The sequence below is a fragment of the Diabrotica virgifera genome, chromosome 2, assembly GCF_917563875.1.
Source record: "Diabrotica virgifera virgifera chromosome 2, PGI_DIABVI_V3a".
NCBI classification, from domain to species: Eukaryota; Metazoa; Arthropoda; class Insecta; order Coleoptera; family Chrysomelidae; genus Diabrotica; species Diabrotica virgifera.
In genome coordinates, this window is record NC_065444.1 from 19124450 (window position 1) to 19141864 (window position 17415).

Below are 17415 nucleotides of genomic sequence, written 5' to 3' on the forward strand. Positions count from 1 at the left end.
TGATGATACACTTAGTGCCTTGGCTGAGTCGAAATGGTTTTCCACTGTGGACCTCAAAAGCGGTTATTGGCAAGTTGCAGTACACCCTGAAGACAGAGAGAAGACCGCATTTTCTGCTGGAAATGGGCTCTACCAATTCAAAGTGATGCCATTCGGATTGTGTAATGCACCTGCCACGTTTGAACGTTTAATGGAGCTAGTACTTAGAGGACTTACATGGAAAATCTGTCTGGTCTACCTCGACGACATTATGGTCATCGGAAAAGATTTCGACGAACATCTTGCCAATTTGAAAGAAGTTTTCACCAGACTAAGGAACGCTCACCTACAAGTAAATGCCAAAAAGTGCGAGCTCTTCCAAGAAAAAGTTAGTTTCCTTGGACATGTAATTTCATCCTCAGGAATTGCAGCAGATCAGGCGAAAATAAAAGCAGTACAGGAATGGCCCACACCAAGAAACAAACACGATATCCGAAGCTTCCTTGGTCTTTGCAGTTACTATCGTCGCTTCGTGAAAGATTTTGGTAAGATTGCCAAACCTCTCCATAATCTGACTGAGAGAAAACTGTCATTTGACTGGACACCAGAGTGCCAGCTTGCCTTCACCACACTCAAGCATAAATTGACTACGGCTCCAATCCTGGCATATCCGAAAGAACAGGGTCTTTTCGTGCTTGATACAGATGCTTCTCAAAATGGTATCGGGGCGGTGCTTTCCCAAGTACAAGAGGGCGAGGAACGCGTCATAGGATACTTCAGCAAAACTTTGGGAAAAGCAGAAAGAAACTACTGTGTCACCAGAAAGGAGTTATTGGCAGTCGTCAAAGCAGTAGAACACTACCATTCGTTCCTCTATGGCAGAAAATTCTTGATAAGAACCGATCATTCTGCCTTGCAATGGCTTCTCAATTTCAAGACACCTGAAGGTCAGATAGCTCGGTGGCTGGAGAAACTACAGACTTATGATTTTGAAATTCGTCACAGAGCGGGAAGAAGTCATGGGAATGCCGACGGTCTCTCGAGAAGACCATGCAACGGGAGGAACTGTCGATTCTGCGACCGCCAAGAAGAACGAGATGGCCAGATTCTACAGTTGAGAACCATAGAGGATAGAAATGACGAAGAAGCTCTAGAAAACCTTCAGGCTGAACAAAAGGAAGATACAGATCTAAAAATAGTTCGGGAGTGGCTGGACCACGGAGCTAGACCACAGTGGCAGGAGATTGCAAAATATGGGCAAGCAGTTAAGGGCTATTGGCTTCAGTGGGACTCCCTGTGTCTACGAGATGACATCATCACTCGTAAATGGGAGAGTCCAGATGGAACAAGAACAGTGCCCCAAGTTGTTCTTCCAAGGTCATGTGTTAAGGACGTGCTTGCAGAACTTCACGATAGTCGCTCCGGCGGGCATTTTGGAATCAATAGGACTCTGGCCAGAGTCCGTGAGAGATATTATTGGGTTCATTGTCGTCAAGATGTGGAAGAATGGTGCAAACGATGTGACCTGTGTGCATCCAAGAAAGGACCCAAAACAAGACTTAGGGGAAAACTCCAACAATATATTACTGGAACTCCATGGGAACGAGTTGCTGTAGACATTTTGGGACCATTTCCAGAGACAGCATCAGGAAACAAATATTTGATGGTTGCTATGGATTATTTTTCCAAATGGCCTGAAGTAGTTGCACTACCCAACCAAGAAGCAGTCACAGTTGGTGAAGCCCTGCTGGAGAATGTCGTTTCCCGACATGGTGTTCCACTTCTGCTTCATTCTGACCAGGGGCGCAACTTCGAATCGGCAGTTTGGAAGACCATGATGGCTTTGTTAGGAATTAAGAAGAGCAGAACAACACCGCTCCATCCTCAATCCGACGGCATGGTAGAAAGACATAACCGGACCATCAACAACTACCTGTCCCTGTTTGTAGACGAAAACCAGAGAGACTGGGACAAACTGGTGCCTCTGTTTCTGCTAGCATACCGAAGTTCCCAACATGATGCAACTGGTTACACTCCAGCAATGCTGTTAACTGGTCGAGAGATGAGGCTTCCCATCGATCTCCTACATAGTAATGTACCAGACGGAGAGGCGGGTCAAGAGACACTTCCCGAGTATGTCAGCGGTCTAAAGGATCGACTGGTTAAGGTCCACGATTTCGCCAGAAACAAGCTACAACTCACCAGTGACCGGATGAAGGTTAGGTTCGATAAGAAATCCACACCTGTTAGTTTCAAGGAAGGTGATGCAGTTTGGCTCTACCAACCAACGAGAAGGAAAGGTCTAAGTCCCAAGTTGCAGCGGCCCTGGGAGGGACCGTACCTGGTCATTAAGAAGATAAACGACCTTGTGTATAGGGTGCAACTGACGCCACGAAGTAAGCCGAAGGTCGTCCACCTAGAGAGACTGTGTCCTTATGAAGGGCAGAATCCACCGACCTGGTCCATTTAGGTACTGTTCGGGGCGAACAGCCTGAAAGAAGGGGGCGGTGTTATAAATCACCTAGCATAGGTGTAAGTAGATGGAGTAAGTCAGACTAATAAGGAATCTGACAGATATATTTGTCAATTTAGAAGTTTTTGTCATAATAATTGTTTTTGTCACGTTTGAATTTTGGAGGACTTATTTTTGTACTTTAGTTTATTAGGAATTTTAATAAACTTGTTAAAACAGAGTAACAATTCTCTTAATCCCTGAACCCATCTAGAATTGCAACAATATTATTAATATATACAATCGTAAGATTCGATTGCAGCAATAAAATTGCTGGTCAACAACTTTTCAAAAAATGGCCGATTTCCGATAATCTGTCCAGACTAACAATACCCAAATAAAAGTGTAAATACCGATTTCTCGTTGTTACAAATGCCTATTCCTTACTTTTGGTACAGAACAGAACAAGTCAAACAATAAACCATTTTGTATAGCAAAAATAACCAGATGGTAACAAATAACGATTGGCACGTCGCGTCGGTGTATGTAAAAGGATGAGAAAATTAAAAAGGCCTGCCGAAAGGTTTTAGGGTTGGTTTGATATTGCACTATTTATGGCTTTATTACTATATTACAACTGTATATTATAAAAAAAGAAATTTGTTTCCTTTGAGTGGACTATTTTACCTGTAAGTACCAAAGAGGACACTGGTTATTGATAAGGAATAATCTTAAAATTTTTAAACATCAGAGAACAATGAACCCCATGGTTTCGTTGTTCTCTGTAAAAAGTATGTAATATTTTTGTTAAAAGAAAAATGATACAATGAAAAAAGAAAAATGATACTATACAGTGATGAGCGCGCTAATAACGGACAAAATAACGGAAAAGATGGAAAACATATCAAGTTGTGAGATAAAAAGAGATGAAATTAGTGACGGTGATAAATTTAGCTATAGAAACCTATAAATTGACATTGTATTGATTGTTTCCCACCTTTAGACGTATCAGAGGAGTATATCAACTAAAACTGTCACTGTCATGGTGGTAGTTGCCAAACTCGTCCGATATGTCTAAAGGTGGGAAACAGTGAATATATATAATGTAAATTGATAGGTTTCTATCGCTAAATTTCCCACCTTTACTAGTGTCATCTCACAACTTAAGATTTCTTCCATCTTTTGCGTTATAACTACTAATAATAAAATTAGCGCACTCATCACTGTATACCTCAATCTATTGAAATGTTACCCCAACAAAAAGAAAACATTAAAAAAATTATCCTCGGGTCAAAAAAATATCATAAGGTTTCCTTTTCGCATCTTCGCCGTAAATGGGCTTTAACATACTGATAATATGAAAAACTATTATTAAACGTAATTAGGTACTTACCAGATTAGAGAATCTTTTTCTGATTTTCATTACACCATATAAAAATCGATCAGCGATCTCGAACCACGCTATATTGGGCACATAAATGTCCTCAGCTGACGCACCTGTTGTTATTGAGGCTTTTATTTTTTCTGCTTCCTGTTTGTAGGTTGTTCTCATTGCATTAATTTTTTTTAAAACATCAAATTCTGTAAAACCAGGAATGTTTATGTGGATTTTTATCCGTTTTAGTGCCGCATTTCTAGCATCCTTATTTTTATAATCTTTTATTTTTACATTCCATAACGATTCTTCTGCTTCGTACAGCTCCATAAATCTAACAGTTTCCCTTTCAGACCACTTTCGTTTTGAACTTATATCCCGTTTATTTTCCGACTGCGACGCCATTGGAACTACACTTTGAAATTACTTTGAAGAAAGTTGGGCACCGTCCTAGTCAACTTGGATGCTACTTGGATATAACCTTTTCATGGAAATATACTTGACGAGGGCGGTGACACGGTCAGAGGAGCTTCCAAGCCTTGCGCGCGCAGCCTCCAAGTAAACTAGGAGGGTGGACTTGGATGAAGATGAAAAACACTTGGAACGTGTCAACTCCCTCATACGATCAAAGTAGCATCCAAGTATTGCGCGCGCAGCGTCCAAGTTGACTTGGACCAAGTACACTTGGATGCTACTTGGATCGTGTCAACCCGCCTTAAGTTATATTTCATGAATGAAATACCATGACGTCACTTTTACTTTTCCTCCCTAGGGAGGAAAAGTACAACTTTGCTCCCTACAATCAGGTCCGAAAAAGTATACTTTCGGTAGAGGTAGGTGGAAAAAGTTTTTTTCTATCATTAAAAACTGCATAAGAAGTAGAAGTCTTTTTATATCGTACATGGGATCCATCTCTCTTCATAGTGGTATTATGAACTTTTTGACCATAGCCCTGAAGATGGCTTTATAAGCTGAAAGCGCTCAGTAGCTGAAGATGGCTTTATAAGCGCACTTCTTCCTGTTTTTCAGTAGTCATAAGTGTGTACAAAAACTATTTCAGTCTTTACATTTGTTCGTATAATTGATTTTGTTATGACAATTTCAGGGCAATACGAATTTTCCTGTCCAACTTGCGGTAAAGGATTCCAATGTAAAAGTTATTTAATGGTACATCAGAGGGTTCACTCGAACGTCAAACCTTACCCTTGTACGACATGTGGTCAAAATTTTAAGACTAAGCAATCGCTACTAGACCATACCAATAGGCATTTAGGAGTTAAACCTTTTATCTGTGATATTTGTGGACGAGGGTTTATTACTAAAGGTAAGTCGATTTTTGTGAAACTCACCACTAGGTAGGAAAAGTACAGGGTGTCCCATTTAAAAAAAACGAAGTTACAGTCAACTTCCGGTATAACCGGAAGTAGCAAAGAGACCAAAATGTTTTCATTAAATAGTTCATACCTCAAAACCCCTGTATTCCAATTTTCATGATTCTCTTACCTTTAGTTCTCGAGATATTTCTAATAGGCCCTTTATCTGCCTCGCCCTGTATATAGACGGTTTTATATTCTGTTGTTTGCTTATTACGAGTATTTTGGTTTTCTGTATTTTCAGATTCAGGTCTGTTTCCTTACAGCTCTCAACGACACTATCAAGTAATGTTTGCAGATCTTCTTCAGTAGAAGCTAGGAGTACTGTGTCGTCTGCACATCGCAAATTATTGATGACTTCACCGTTCACAATAATTGTTTCTTATTATTTTTCAGAAAGTACATTTCTGGAAATTCTTTCGGGGTAAACGTTGAAAAGCAATATGCATAGAGTGCTTAACTCTATCAAATGCCTTTGGAAGTCAACAAAACAAATTGGGAATTACCCTTGATTAACTTAATTGATTTCAAACATACTAGTACACCATAAAGCATTATTTTTAAATTTAAATTAATAAATATGAACTTTTATTTTTCTTTTACTTGTTATACAGGTCTTTGTCGAGCCCACAGAAAAATACATTCCGGTCAGGACAACCGCAAATACTCGTGTCACGTCTGCGACAAAATGTTCGTTTCCAAAAGTTATTTGCAGACGCATCAGCGTATTCACACTGGCGAAAAACCATTCATGTGCGAAGTATGCGGGAAGGGATTCCTCACAGGAGTGGATTTGAAGATTCACTTTACGATGCATTCGGGAGAGAAATCGTACGTATGCGAAATGTGTGGGAAAGCGTTTGCAAGGAGAGATGCGTTACGTTGTCATAGGCGATCTCATACTGGTGAAAGGCCGTATAGGTAATATTTTTTATTATATTCATTTGATATTGTAATATTTATTTTAATTGATTTACAGTGTTCTAACACCAATTTTATTTTATGTACAGTTTTCTAACACTAACACTAAAAACACAATTAATTTATAGAATTTATTTACTTAACTGTACCCGGTGTCCCAATAAGAATGGCTCTCGGCCATATCTCGGGAACCGTTTATAGTACAGCTTTGAGAAAAAAATATTTATAACAAACGTTGCCTGGGGAAAAGCCTGGAAATAATTTTCAGAATTGTAGGTCCACCGCTAGAGGGCGTAATTGAATATCAAAAATTAAAAAATCAAAATTTTACAAAATTTACCTAATCACTGGAAATCCAATCATCGTATTCTTTATAAAATTCTGCGCATATTTGATTTCACAAGTTTAAGTCTACCTTTACAAATAAGAGGTGGGGGTAAGTGCGAACCTTCTTATGAAAAAATTGCTGTAAGTCCGGTTCTGCTAAATCGAATTTTGCATACTTGGTCTTGTCGAAAACAGCTCTTTTTCGTCAATATAAGTGTCTTATTTTCGAAATAGCCTAATAAGTAATATGCAAGCTAGGAGGCGTTATTTAATTATTTTCAGAAATCTAGTTTTTTTTTGGAAAACATTAAATACAAGTATGAATTTTTAATCATGTATTACAAAATTAGACCAAATTAGCAACATAATACCGAAAACCGCATGTCGATACCTTTTTTCTACCTCGAGATACCTTAAAAAATGTGTAAATTTTAAACATAACTGTTACTGTCACCTGTAAACGAGGTTAAGGAAAAGTAGTGTGATATGGAAAAAACAAATAAACATTTTCCAGATGTAAACGTATATAATTACTTAAAACAACAATAAGACAAACAACACTATAAAATATAAAAAAGAAATAAAAGCAACTACTTATTTAGTCTTAGTGACTGAATAAAAGTTCAAATTGTTGCCCATCATTTTCGATGCAAACAATTACTCTTTCAAGAGTAGATTGAATAGCAACAGATTTAACTGTTTTAGACTTTTATTTATGGGGACTGATTAAAGACCTTGTTTTTGCCGCTAGGCTCACTACTCGAGAAAACATGATCTAGAATCTAGAGAATACGAAACGCCATAAAGCATTGCGAAAGCAGAAATTGAGACTGCTGTTCAATCTATTCTTAAAAGAGTAAATGCATCGAAAATGATGGGCAACAATTTGAACAATTAGGTCGCCACTAAGTAAGTAGTTGCTTTTATTTCTTTGTTATATTTTATAGTGTTGTTTTCTTATTGTTGTTTTAATTAATTATATACGTTTACATCTGGAAAATGTTTCTTTGTTTTTTCCATAGCACACTAATTTTCCTTAACTTCGTTTACCAGTGACATTAACAGTTCTTTAAAATTTACACGTTTCTTAAGATATCTCGAGATAGAGAAAAGGTATCAACATGCGGTTTTCGGTATTATGTTGCTAATTTGGTCTAATTTTGTAATACATGATTAAAAATGCATACTTGTATTTAATATTCTCCAAAGAAAACTAGATTTCCAAAAATAATTAAATAACGCCTACTAGCTGGCATATTACTTATTAGGCTATTTCGAAAATAAGACTCTTACATTGACGAAAAAGAGCTGTTTCCAACAAGACCAAGTATGCAAAATTCGATTTAGCAGAACCGGACTTACAGTCATTTTTTCATAAGAAGGTTCCCACTCACCCCCACCTCTTATTTGCAAAGGTAGACTTAAACTTGTGAAATCAAATATGCGCAGAATTTTATGAAGAATACGATGATTGGATTTCCATTGCCCTTTCATTAGGTAAATTTTATAAAATTTTGATTTTTTAATTTTTGATATTCAATTACGCCCTCTAGCGGTTCACCTACAATTATGAAAATAATTTCCAGGCTTTTCCCGAGGCAACTTTTGTTATAAATACTTTTTTCTCAAAGCTGTACTATAAACGGTTCCTGAGATATGGCCGAGAGCCATTCTTATTGGGACACCCGGTACATATTTATATTTTAGACTTCTTGCCCTTCTATCGCCCATTTTTGGACAGAGATCTTCCCCATCTCCTTTCATCGATCTCTATGCCGAGCACCATACTTCCAATTTGTTCCAGCTATTCTTTTTATAATAATATCATCTACCTATCTCATATGTAGTCTACCTCTTGAGCGCCTACCTTTATAAGGTATCCAATGTTGTATTCTGGCGTTCCAACGTTGGTATTTTTGTCTAGCAGTGTGGTCTGCGAAGCTCCGTACGGAAAGAATCTATTGGATAACAGTTTTCGAACGCCAAAAGGTGACATTGGCACCTGACTTAAGTAGGACAAAACACCTTTTGGCGACAGTGGCTGACTCAAGCGAGCAAAACGCGTTTTGGCGATAGATGTCAGCGAATGTGTTGATATTTGTTGGGAAATAGTTTTGTAATAATTACATACTTACAATCTTTGAAATCTGGGTATATCGAAGAATTCTACGAATAAGTTGGGTGAATAGAGTTTGTAACGAAGTTGTTTTGCACTGGATGGGAAAAGTCACGTAAGTCGTCAGAACAGTTAAAAATGGAAAACTTTGGAAAATATTTTAGCCATGTTATGCTACACCCAGATAGATATATGTAATATACTCCATTTAATAATACAAGACAAGGTAGACGGAAGAAGTGGGCCAGGTCGAAGAAGAACGTCATGGCATAAAAACATGAGAGAATGGTTTAACAGATCCTCTGCATCCCTTTTCCGAGCTGCTGTCAACAAAATTACTATAGCCAATTTGATGGACACATGAAGAAGAAGAATCTTCGAAAGCTGCTCATCCCAAAGACACAAATTTTTAAACATAAAAGATTGTTGATTTTCTTTTTTGCAATAACAACTACTATCTTCTTAAATTTTATAGCTACCCCTTTTTTAATTTTATCTCGAGATTCATTGCCTTCTCCGACTATCAAAAACTAACTTCTTTGTTCACGTCTTCACCAAGAATAAACTTTTCGTTTTCCCGCCAGCACTAAGCGATACCTCCTAAGTCTTTCTTCCTCGATTTTCATTCGCCTCCACTTTCCTGTACATTCTAATTACATTTTAGTTTATATAAATGAATGTTGCATTGTTCCGAGATTTAGTCAATCTATTTTCAACTTTCCATAACTCGACTCGGTGTTGTCTAGTACATACTTAGAAGCTTTTAAATTCCTTCTTAATATATACGTATTGGAGATGTTAAGTCACAATGACGACCTCTCGTGGATTTCGGCGGAACTAAAATTGAGGGCGTTTTTCTTTTTGTTGGCCTGCTATAATGCGGGTTTTTTAATGTCAAATCGTTGTCAGTATTTTCGAAAATCAATATAATTAATAAATTTTAATACAAAAGATTTAATTAAAAGCTTACAAACCTTTTTTCAAAAGTGTTCTTATGTGTGTGTTGTGTTGCAGAATATTTGGAGTAAATTTAGAACGAACATGGTCTTTTGATTCTACTGGTACCAGTGATACATCACTGACTGGTACTGGTATATTATTCGATGGGAATATTAACTTTTTCACTTTATTGATTTTCTAAAATACTGACAACGAGTTGACATTAAAACCCCCATTATAGCAGGCCAATGAAAAGAAAAACCCTCAATTTTAGTTCCGCCGAAATCCACGAGAGGTCGTCATTGTGACTTAACATCGCCAATATAGTTTAACTCGAAATAATAGACTAAACCGGTTAGTATACTTTACGAAATTGACGTTGACAGTCCAAGTCACTTGACTCAGTGTTAAAACTCTTATAATATAATTTGTAAACATTCTTACTATGTTAGAATTAATTTATTTTTAAATTAAATAAACATTTAAAAAAAAAACATAAATTCAAAGAATATTAAAAAAAATTTAAAGGCAAAATATTAAAAAAATAACCCAACGGTGGCAAATTTTTACAGACGACTTTGTTCACCATTTGTTTTTTTGTAAAAAAGGTTGAAAATCAACATATTGTAACAAAATAATTATTGACCTACCCTCGTATACCAGCTCCCGTCTCCGCACAGACAGAACACTATCGATGTTTCGAGATACGCCGATGCAGCGCCGATGACGTGCAAGCGGTCACATGGACATAGCTGGAGATATATAGATATTTCTGGAATATCTGTATCGCATATATAAATAGGACATATTTGTAAATAGAGTTTAGTCTTAAGCTAAAGTTTGTAAAGTAAACTTGTATAAATAAAAAAATAAAGTCGTATATAAATTACGAACCGCTAGTTTTATTGTAATTAGAAGTAATTACAGTAAATAACCGCTACAGTGGTGTTAACGGTGTGGAGTGTAAATAAATGAAAAGTGAAAAAAAGACTTTTGAACTTTATTCGTCGGGAATAATCGGAGTGCGTTAATTGTTCGGTATTCGGAAAGACTTTTGAACTTTATTCGTCGGGAATAATTGAAGTGCGTTGATTGTTCGGTATTCGGAAAGACTTAGACATTTTGAAAAGTACGTGTGTGCCGACCAAAGATGTTGCTACAAGAACTGACCATAAAACAGCCCCGTGAACAATTAGAAGAGTACGAATTAGACAGCAGTGGGTGCAAGATAGTCCTACAAGCACGACTCAAGGATGTCCTCACGAAGAACGGAGATGACCCAGAGACGTTCCACTTCCAGTCAGCAGAACAAGTAATCTTATCGAAATTAAAAACTGTTTCTGAAACGATCAATGAAACTTCTAGAAAAAGCGACGATAAATTCGAAAATGTTGCTAAAAGATTCGACGAGACTTCTCAAAAGATTGATGAAACTTGTAGAAAAAGCGACGATAAATTCGAAAATGTTGCTAAAAGATTCGACGAGACTTCTCAAAAGATTGATGAAACTTGTAGAAAAAGCGACGATAAATTCGAAAATGTTGCTAAAAGATTCGATGAGACTTCTCAAATAATTAAAGACGTATGTAGTCAAAACAATGAGAAATTCGAAAGTGTTTCGCAAAAGATTGACGAAACTTTTAAAGAGGTCTGTAGACAAAACAACGAAAAACTTGAAGAAGTTTGTAGACAGAACGACGAGAAATTTGAAGAAGTTTCTAGAACATTCGATAAGATGCAGAAAAGTGTAGAGACCGTAGAAGAAAAGATCAAACAACTAGAGAGCATGATAACCGATACAAAAGTACAACCATCAGTTAATGCAGCAGCGTTAGATCCTGTGGTGAAAGATGAACTACCGAGAGACGAAACGTCGCATAATATGAGATTCAAATTACCACCATTTGATGGAAAGTCCTCTTGGTCCATATACCTTAAACAATTTGAAGCTATTGCGACCGCCAATCATTGGACCGAACAAGAAAAGGCTGTTTCCTTGACTGCTGCTTTACGAGGTGATGCTGCAGATATATTAAGGTCAATTCCCAAGGGTCAAGAAAATTGTTACCAGACCTTGTTCACTCGTCTAGAAAAACGCTATGGAGATGCCCATCTACAACAAGTATACAAAGCACAACTGCGAAGTAGAAGTCAACGAGCAAGTGAGAATCTGCAAGAATTTGAAGCAGATGTGGCTCGTGTGGTGCGGTTGGCTTATCCAGAGGTGCCAGACAGCGTTTTAGAAGAAATTGCAGTAGATACCTTCGTCAATGGGCTGAAAGATAATGAACTACAGAAAGCTTTACGACTAGCAAGACCGAAAGTTTTAGATGAAGCACTTGCTATTGCATTGGAACACGAAACGGCTAGTCAAACTTCACGAGGCCATAGAGTAAGAACCATTGAAGAAAGTGACGAACACAACGATGAACGTCTGGAGGAAATTATACGGAGAGTATTAAGTAATCAGATGCCAAAGAGACGCGAGCCTAGATGTTGGAATTGTGGAGACGTAGGCCACATTCGTCGTAATTGTAAGAAGATCGTACAGCCGTCGGAAAACTAGAGCGGGTCGACACCAAGGGGCAACTGCCGACCTCGAGAACTAGAGCCCCCATAGTAACTGTCAACCTTACGTCCTCCGGTGGAATCCACAACTTATACATCGAAGGTCGTATCAGTAATAGATGTAGATCATTTTTGGTGGATACAGGTGCAACGAGAACTATCGCACGTCCAGATGTAGTACGAGACCATAATAAATTATCACCTGCAACAGTAAAGCTTAGAACAGCGACTGGTGAGCTAATTAATACATATGGCGAGGCTAATATGTCAGTATCCATTGGCCAGACCACAGTTGAACATCAAGTATTAATTGCCGAGATCTCCGACGAATTCATATTGGGGATGGACGTACTAAGGAAAGTGGGGGCAATATTGGATGTTCAAAATGGAGTTCTCAAGATCAATGGTGAAGAGTTGCCCTTTCATGACGACAAAGAAGATGTCATCCGCTTACTTACTACATGCGACGTAACCATACCCGGTAATAGTGAGAAAATTCTGATGACCATGCTTGATGGACACTGCCGAGAGGGAAGTTTAAGGATGGTCGAAGATGTGGATAATGTCGAGTTCCTAACGGCGAAAACTTTGGTAAAAGTTCGAGATGCGATCCCTGTAAGAGTTATGAATTTAAGGGAAACTGCTATCAAGTTAAGTAGAGGAGCTTTGATCGGGCAGTGTGTTCCCGTGGCTTCAATTTGCTCTGTGAATACCAATGAGAAATCATCGAAGGCGAAGTATCCAAAGGAGCTTGTTGAGATGATCATTGAAAGATGCCAAGATCTTGATCATGAACGAACGGAAAAAGTGACATCTATGCTGATAGAGTATCAAGATGTTTTTGCTATTGACACGAAGGATAAGGGAAAAACAAGCATAGTAACGCATAAAATAAATACCGGAGACGCTCAGCCAATCAGACAACGGCCTAGACGACTTCCATTTGCGAAAAGAGATGAAGCCGAAGAGATTATCAAGGATATGGACAAACAAGGGGTAATTGAACCATCGAACAGTCCATGGACATCACCAGTAGTTCTGGTAAAGAAGAAAGATGGTTCAACGCGTTTTTGTATCGACTACCGCCAGCTCAATGCGGTAACAAAAAAAGATAGTTATCCTTTGCCCAGAATAGACGATACATTGGATACTCTCTCCGGTTCTCGTTGGTTTTCCACACTCGATTTAAAAAGTGGATATTGGCAAGTAGACATGGAGCCAGCCGATCGGGAGAAAACCGCATTTTCGATAGGATCAGGGCTTTGGCAGTTTACGGCTATGCCGTTTGGTTTATGTAATGCCCCTGCCACATTTGAAAGATTAATGGAGGCAGTTTTAAGAGGTCTAACATGGAAAACATGCCTGGTTTACTTGGATGATGTAATTGTGGTTGGAAGGTCCTTTGATGAACATGTCAAGAATCTAATAGACGTCTTTCAACGATTGAGGGCAGCGAACTTGAAGTTAAGTCCGAAGAAATGTCACATGTTTCGACGAGAAGTTAAGTACTTAGGACATATTGTATCGAGTAATGGTGTAACAGCTGATCCTGAAAAGATTGATGCAATTAAAGATTGGCCAGTACCAAAAGATAAACATGAAATTAGAAGTTTCCTTGGCCTATGTACATATTACCGACGATTTGTCAAAGGATTTGCCAATATCTCCAAGCCCCTAACAAAGTTGACGGAGGAGGGCAAAGAATATACATGGAGTGAGGAGTGTCAAAAAGCTTTCGAACAACTACAAAGGGCTCTGATCAGTGCACCGATATTAAGCTACCCGGGACAGGCAGGAAAATTTGTTTTGGATACCGATGCTAGCAACAGTGCCATAGGAGCTGTTCTCTCACAAATCCAGGATGGACAGGAAAAAGTCATCGCTTATTTCAGCAAAGTCCTGTCGAAACCAGAAAGAAACTATTGCGTTACCAGAAGAGAACTGCTGGGTGTAGTGAAGGCTTGCGAACATTTCCATAAATACTTGTACGGCAGAAAGTTCCTTCTTCGAACAGATCACGCTGCTCTAAAATGGCTCATACAATTCCGTAATCCAGAGGGCCAGATGGCAAGATGGTTAGAACGACTTCAAGAATATGATTATGAGATAGAACACAGGGCCGGAAGAGTTCATTCAAATGCTGATGCCCTTTCGAGACGACCATGCAGTGCAAATTGTAATCACTGTGCCAAATTAGAGGAACGATTTTGCCCCGTGAGACGAACCACCGTCGTTAATGAGCAATGGCAGCCACAACAGTTACAAGAAGCCCAAGAAGACGATCCATGTATAAAAAGAGTATTGGATTGGATGCGTCGAGGTGAGAGACCTAGTTGGCAAAACATTAGTGCATGTAGTCCGGAAGTCAAGGCCTACTGGAGCCAATGGAATTGCCTGATACTAAAAGATGATCTTCTGTACAGAACCTTTGAGAACGATGATGGTACAGAATCTAAGCTTCAGTTGATTGTACCTAAAAGTAAAGTGTCAGAAGTATTGCGTCAGTTGCATGACGGTACATCAGGTGGACACTTTGGTATTACGAAGACTCTGCAAAAGGTTCGAGAACGGTTCTATTGGGTGAACTGTAAAGATGATGTAAGAAGATGGTGCCGGAAATGTGAACTGTGTGCATCCGGTAATGGTCCAGTTGGTAAAAAGAGAGCACCCATGAGACAGTACAATGTTGGAAGTCCTATGGAAAGAGTAGCAATCGACATTGCAGGTCCATTTCCAGAAACCGATGCTGGAAATAAATACATTCTGGTAGCCATGGACTATTTTACGAAATGGACCGAGGCCTATGCATTACCGAATCAAGAAGCTGCTACCGTTGCAGAGGTACTTGTTAAAGAATTCTTCAGCCGATTTGGTGTTCCCTTGGAGATCCACTCCGACCAAGGGCGAAACTTTGAGTCAGCTCTTTTCCAAAACGTTTGTAAATTGATTGGTGCCAATAAGACCAGAACAACACCCCTGCATCCTCAATCAGATGGAATGGTCGAGAGGATGAACCGAACGATGGGTAAACACTTGTCCAAAGTTGTATCTGAACATCAGCGAGATTGGGACCAACACATTCATTTATTCCTGATGGCCTACCGCTCGGCCGTGAATGAAACTACAGGTCAAACACCAACCTGCCTGATGTTGGGTCGTGAAGTTCGTTTGCCCTGCGACCTAGAGTTTGGCTGCAGACCTTCCGAGGAATATGTTGCAGGCGAAGAATACGTAGACCGCCTGAAGTTACGAATGAACAACATTCATGAACTTGCCCGACAACACATCCAGATAGCCAGTGACAGAATGAAAGATCAATATGATTCTCGCTGCAAGAATGAAAGCTTCGAAGTAGGTGATCTTGTCTGGCTTTATAATCCACAACGTCGTCGAGGCCTGTGTCCTAAACTGCAAAGACAATGGGAAGGTCCGTATGAAGTTAAGAAGAAAATAAATGACGTAATATACAGAATTAAGAAGTTACCAAACGGTAAACCAAAAGTTATTCACATAAATCGTCTTGCACCATATGCTGGCTCAAATGAAACAGAGGAAGCCCGAGTCCTCCAACAGGAGATGAAAGATGCACCACAGCCAAGTTTTAAGGAATTTATGTCAAATTACGCAGAAAGAAAGAGTGCTAGATTCGGCGTGACCACAGAAGTTCAGCAAGATCTGTTTGGTGTTCCAGAAAACGTCTCTCTAGCCCACTGTGTTGCACAAGACCTCGAGATGACTAAAGGAATCTCGTCCGTATTCAATAGAAAGTTCGGCCGCCTGGACGAGTTAAGGAATCAACAACCTAAAATTGGAAGAGTATTGCGATTGGAAGATGGTCCTCGATCTTTGCTGTATATAGTGACCAGGAAGTCTTATACGGACACGCCAAGCTACGAGAACATATGGCGTGCTCTAACTAATTTGAAGAAAATGGTCTGTAATTATGACATCAAAGATTTGGCTTTACCAAAAATTGGCCATGCAGTAGAAAATCTGGATTGGAAGATTGTGAGAAGCATGCTGGAAGTGATCTTCAGAGAAACTGGCGTACGGATTACTGTGTGTTGCATGAACCCGAAGATGTCATACCCTTCAAAGACAGTAGACTGTTACTTCTTTTCTAGGGGTGTATGCAGAGCTGGAGAATCCTGTAGATTCCGCCATCCTGGGCCATCTAGAGTTGCTGATCGGGACGCTCAGATCTTAAGAGGGGAGCAGTGTAACAAAATAATTATTGACCTACCCTCGTATACCAGCTCCCGTCTCCGCACAGACAGAACACTATCGATGTTTCGAGATACGCCGATGCAGCGCCGATGACGTGCAAGCGGTCACATGGACATAGCTGGAGATATATAGATATTTCTGGAATATCTGTATCGCATATATAAATAGGACATATTTGTAAATAGAGTTTAGTCTTAAGCTAAAGTTTGTAAAGTAAACTTGTATAAATAAAAAAATAAAGTCGTATATAAATTACGAACCGCTAGTTTTATTGTAATTAGAAGTAATTACAGTAAATAACCGCTACAATATGTATTATTGTTAAATAAAAAATAAGCATCAAACAAAAAATATCTCGACAGTGTTATCTCATGAAATGTCTAAATAAAATCAATACAAAATTTCATGTGGATCGGTCATGCAGTTTTTGAGTTATAATGTCCATCGTCTTTGAAAAAGGCAGTTTTGAGAAAAACGCGTTTAAGTTTTGACAAGTTTTATTTTCAATTTCTTTTTTGTCTGTCAAATCGTAAAGTAATGCACACCGGAAAATATTGTTGAATCGCGGAGTAATCGAAAATTTCAAAATTTTTAAATCATGCCCCCTTAATCTAATCTTTTGTTTCAGCTGCGACTTATGTGGTCAAACCTTCACACAGTTCACTCCCATGGTAATCCACAAGCGACTGCATACTGGAGAAAGACCTTATATGTGTGAAACGTGCGGAAAAGGTTTCGTGTCGAGGTCTACGATGATGTCCCATGCCAAAAAACACGTGTGATAATAAAATGGTACCGATAAAGGTACTACGAAGACTGCTTATTGTATTTATATATTATATTTAAGTTATTTATAAAATTATTGCAGATATTGTTTAGTAAAGTAATATTTACACGAGTTGATAATTTTACTGTACCCTTTTTAGCCACTGATCATTATCATCACTGGTACTACAATCTTAGAACCTCGTCCTTCCTAAATCTTCTTTGCCATTCCATCCTATCCATTGACAACCTTTGCAGGATTTTTGCATCAATTTACCTAGCATCCTCGTCCACACCATCCTTCTATACAAGTATTTGATTATAGTCCAGGGTAATAATGTTTTTCCCGTGACACTTCAACAGCCAGGGTACT

At 38.7% G+C, this 17415-nt stretch overlaps 1 protein-coding gene across 2 annotated transcripts in view; it reads left to right on the forward strand.

The window, feature by feature from the left end:
* Nucleotides 1-17175, forward strand: part of LOC114325799 (zinc finger protein 260) — a 31683-nt gene extending 14508 nt beyond the window's left edge. For both annotated transcript variants that reach the window (XM_028273926.2, XM_028273927.2), the window contains exons 6-8: nucleotides 4912-5130; nucleotides 5794-6100; nucleotides 16906-17175. In XM_028273926.2, coding sequence (XP_028129727.1) covers nucleotides 4912-5130; nucleotides 5794-6100; nucleotides 16906-17059 — 680 coding nt within the window. In that variant the 3' untranslated portion in view covers nucleotides 17060-17175. The remainder of the gene's footprint in view (nucleotides 1-4911; nucleotides 5131-5793; nucleotides 6101-16905) is intronic.
* Nucleotides 17176-17415: the final 240 nt, after the last annotated feature.